The sequence below is a fragment of the Pterocles gutturalis genome, unplaced genomic scaffold (genome assembly GCF_000699245.1).
Source record: "Pterocles gutturalis isolate BGI_N339 unplaced genomic scaffold, ASM69924v1 scaffold22633, whole genome shotgun sequence".
NCBI classification, from domain to species: domain Eukaryota; kingdom Metazoa; phylum Chordata; class Aves; order Pterocliformes; family Pteroclidae; genus Pterocles; species Pterocles gutturalis.
Window position 1 is genome coordinate 2,942 of NW_010121059.1, and position 2,326 is coordinate 5,267.

General features: G+C 55.5%; 1 protein-coding gene across 1 annotated transcript; it reads left to right on the forward strand.

Moving 5' to 3' along the window:
- Positions 1 to 389: 389 nt before the first annotated feature.
- LOC104464427 (olfactory receptor 52K2-like) lies at positions 390 to 2,008 on the forward strand. The gene is given in 3 exon segments (XM_010077126.1): positions 390 to 1,032; positions 1,035 to 1,423; positions 1,991 to 2,008. Coding segments are annotated over 3 exon segments (1,050 nt in total).
- Positions 2,009 to 2,326: the final 318 nt, after the last annotated feature.

The window sequence follows — 2,326 nt, forward strand, 5'->3', positions numbered from 1 at the left end:
TCCTCAGATTACATTAGAAAATGTTGAAAAAGTCAGGCTCACGAGAAAGGGAAGGGGTTATTTCACCAAAGGTGCCTTTAGTTTGTGAAACTCCTTGCTAAAAAGACAGTTTAAGGGCTAAAATTTTGCACAGAAGATGCCAGATGGCTTTCTGGGATGGGGTTAATTAAAATGGAAAAACCACATCCAGTCCAGGTAGTCCCTGAGCTTTGTTGGAAGCTGGGAAGGCATGTGGAAGTGTCACGGTTTATTTCCTTTATTCCTCCCTAGGGGCGTGCTTTGGATGCTGGACACAGGATCTGAGGCTGGATGGACCTTTGGTGTGACCCAGGGAATGGCTGTCCCTGTGTGCCTGGTCTGTCCTCGCTCAGGCTTCTCCAGTGACCACCATGTCCCGCTCGCGTCCCACCAACACCTCGCTGTTAGAGCTGCACCTGACGGGCATCCCGGGGCTGCAGCACCTGCACCGCTGGATCTCCATCCCCTTCTGCATCATGTACCTCCTCACGCTGGCTGGGAACAGCACCCTCCTGTGCGTGATAAAGGCTGATCCCAGCCTCCACCTGCCCGTGTTCCTCTTCCTCTCCATGCTGGCTGTCATTGACCTGGTGATGTCCACCTCCATCACCCCCAAAATGCTGGACATCTTCTGGTTTCACTCCACTGCCATCAGCCTGGATGCTTGTCTTACCCAGATGTACTTCGTTCATGCTTTCTCCGTCATGGAGTCAGGGGTGCTGGTGGCGATGGCCTTCGACCGCTACATGGCCATTTGCAACCCACTGCGGTACTTGTCCATCCTCACCAGCCCTGCGGTGGCTGCCATCGGCTTGGCCACTTTGCTCAGGGCCGTGGTGTTCATGAGCCCCCTCACCTTCCAGATCCGCCGCCTGCCTCTCTGCACCCCAGCGGTCGTGGACCACTCATACTGCGAGCACATGGCCGTGCTCAAACTGGCTTGTGGCGACGCCACCTTCAGCAACACCTACAGCCTCTCTGTCTCCACCTACGTGGGCAGCCTCGACTTGCTGCTCTCTCGTACGCGCTCATCCTCTGAGCCGTGCTCGGCCTCTCCTCCACGCAAGCCCGCAGAAAAGCCTTCAGCACCTGCGGCTTCCACCTCTGCGTCATGGCCCTCTTCTACATCCCCGGGCTGCTCTCCATGTACATGGAAAGGTACCACCAGGACCTCCCACCCAACGTCCAGGTCCTGTTGGCTGATATCTACCTCCTCATCCCACCGGCGTTCAACCCCCTCATCTACGGCATCAGGATGAAGCAGATTCGTGACGGAGCACGCAAAGTGATCTCCCGGAGGAGATCCACAGCAGGAGGGGTTGGGGCTGGCCTTCAGGGCACAGGGCTGGGACTCGTGAAGACCAAGTCTGTTCCCGAGAATGGCCAAAACCTCTGCTGGACCTCGGTGTGGCTCTCAGTGTATGTGCAGAGCTCCAGGAAATGTTGGCATCCACCAAACTCAGGCCAGCACCAAGTGCTGCAGCTGGTTGATCTCCTGCCTGCCCCAGCACGTGGCAGTGACATTGGCACAGCACCTTGGGGTGGTCCAGTTCCCTCAGATCTCCCACCACAAAAAGGATTGCAGCCACCACCTGACCTTGTTCAGGCAAAATGGCCCAGTATAGCTGAACCCCAGAAAATAGCTTTTTCCTTGACTCACAGGATCATAGAAAGGCTTGGGTTGGAAGGGACCTTAAAGATCATCTACTTCCAACCCCCCTGCCATGGGCACGGACACCTCCCACTAGAAGGTGGAAACCTTCCACACCACCTTATGGGCTGCGGAGCCGTGTGAAAAGAGGGAAGGGACATGGGATCACAGGACCATGGGATAACTCAGGATGCAAGGGACCTCAGGAGGTCTCCAGTCCAAGCTCCTGCTCAAAGCAGGGTCACCTACGAGGTCAGACAGAGCATCACTTCAATAGCATCCAGTTGCCATCTCCTTGAAGACTTCTTCATGCTCTTACAGGTGAAGTTGTCCCAGTAGAAGCGGCAGTCGGTCCTGTGCAGGAGAAGAGCCGTGGAGGCCAGCAGAGACAGTGGAGGGGACAGAGGGCTCTGCATGGCTCTGACAGCCCTCTCCATGCACCATGAACTGGTTTTAACTGGGATAAGGTTAATTTTCTACATAGTAGCCTGTAGGGGGCTATGTTTTGGATTTGGGATGAAAGCAGTGTTGATGATAACACATCGATGTTTTAGCAATTGCTGAGCAGGGCTTGCACAGCATCAAGAGCTTTTCTGCTCCTCACCCTGCCCCGCCAGCCAGTACCCTTGGGGTGCACAAGGAGCTGGGAGGTGAGAC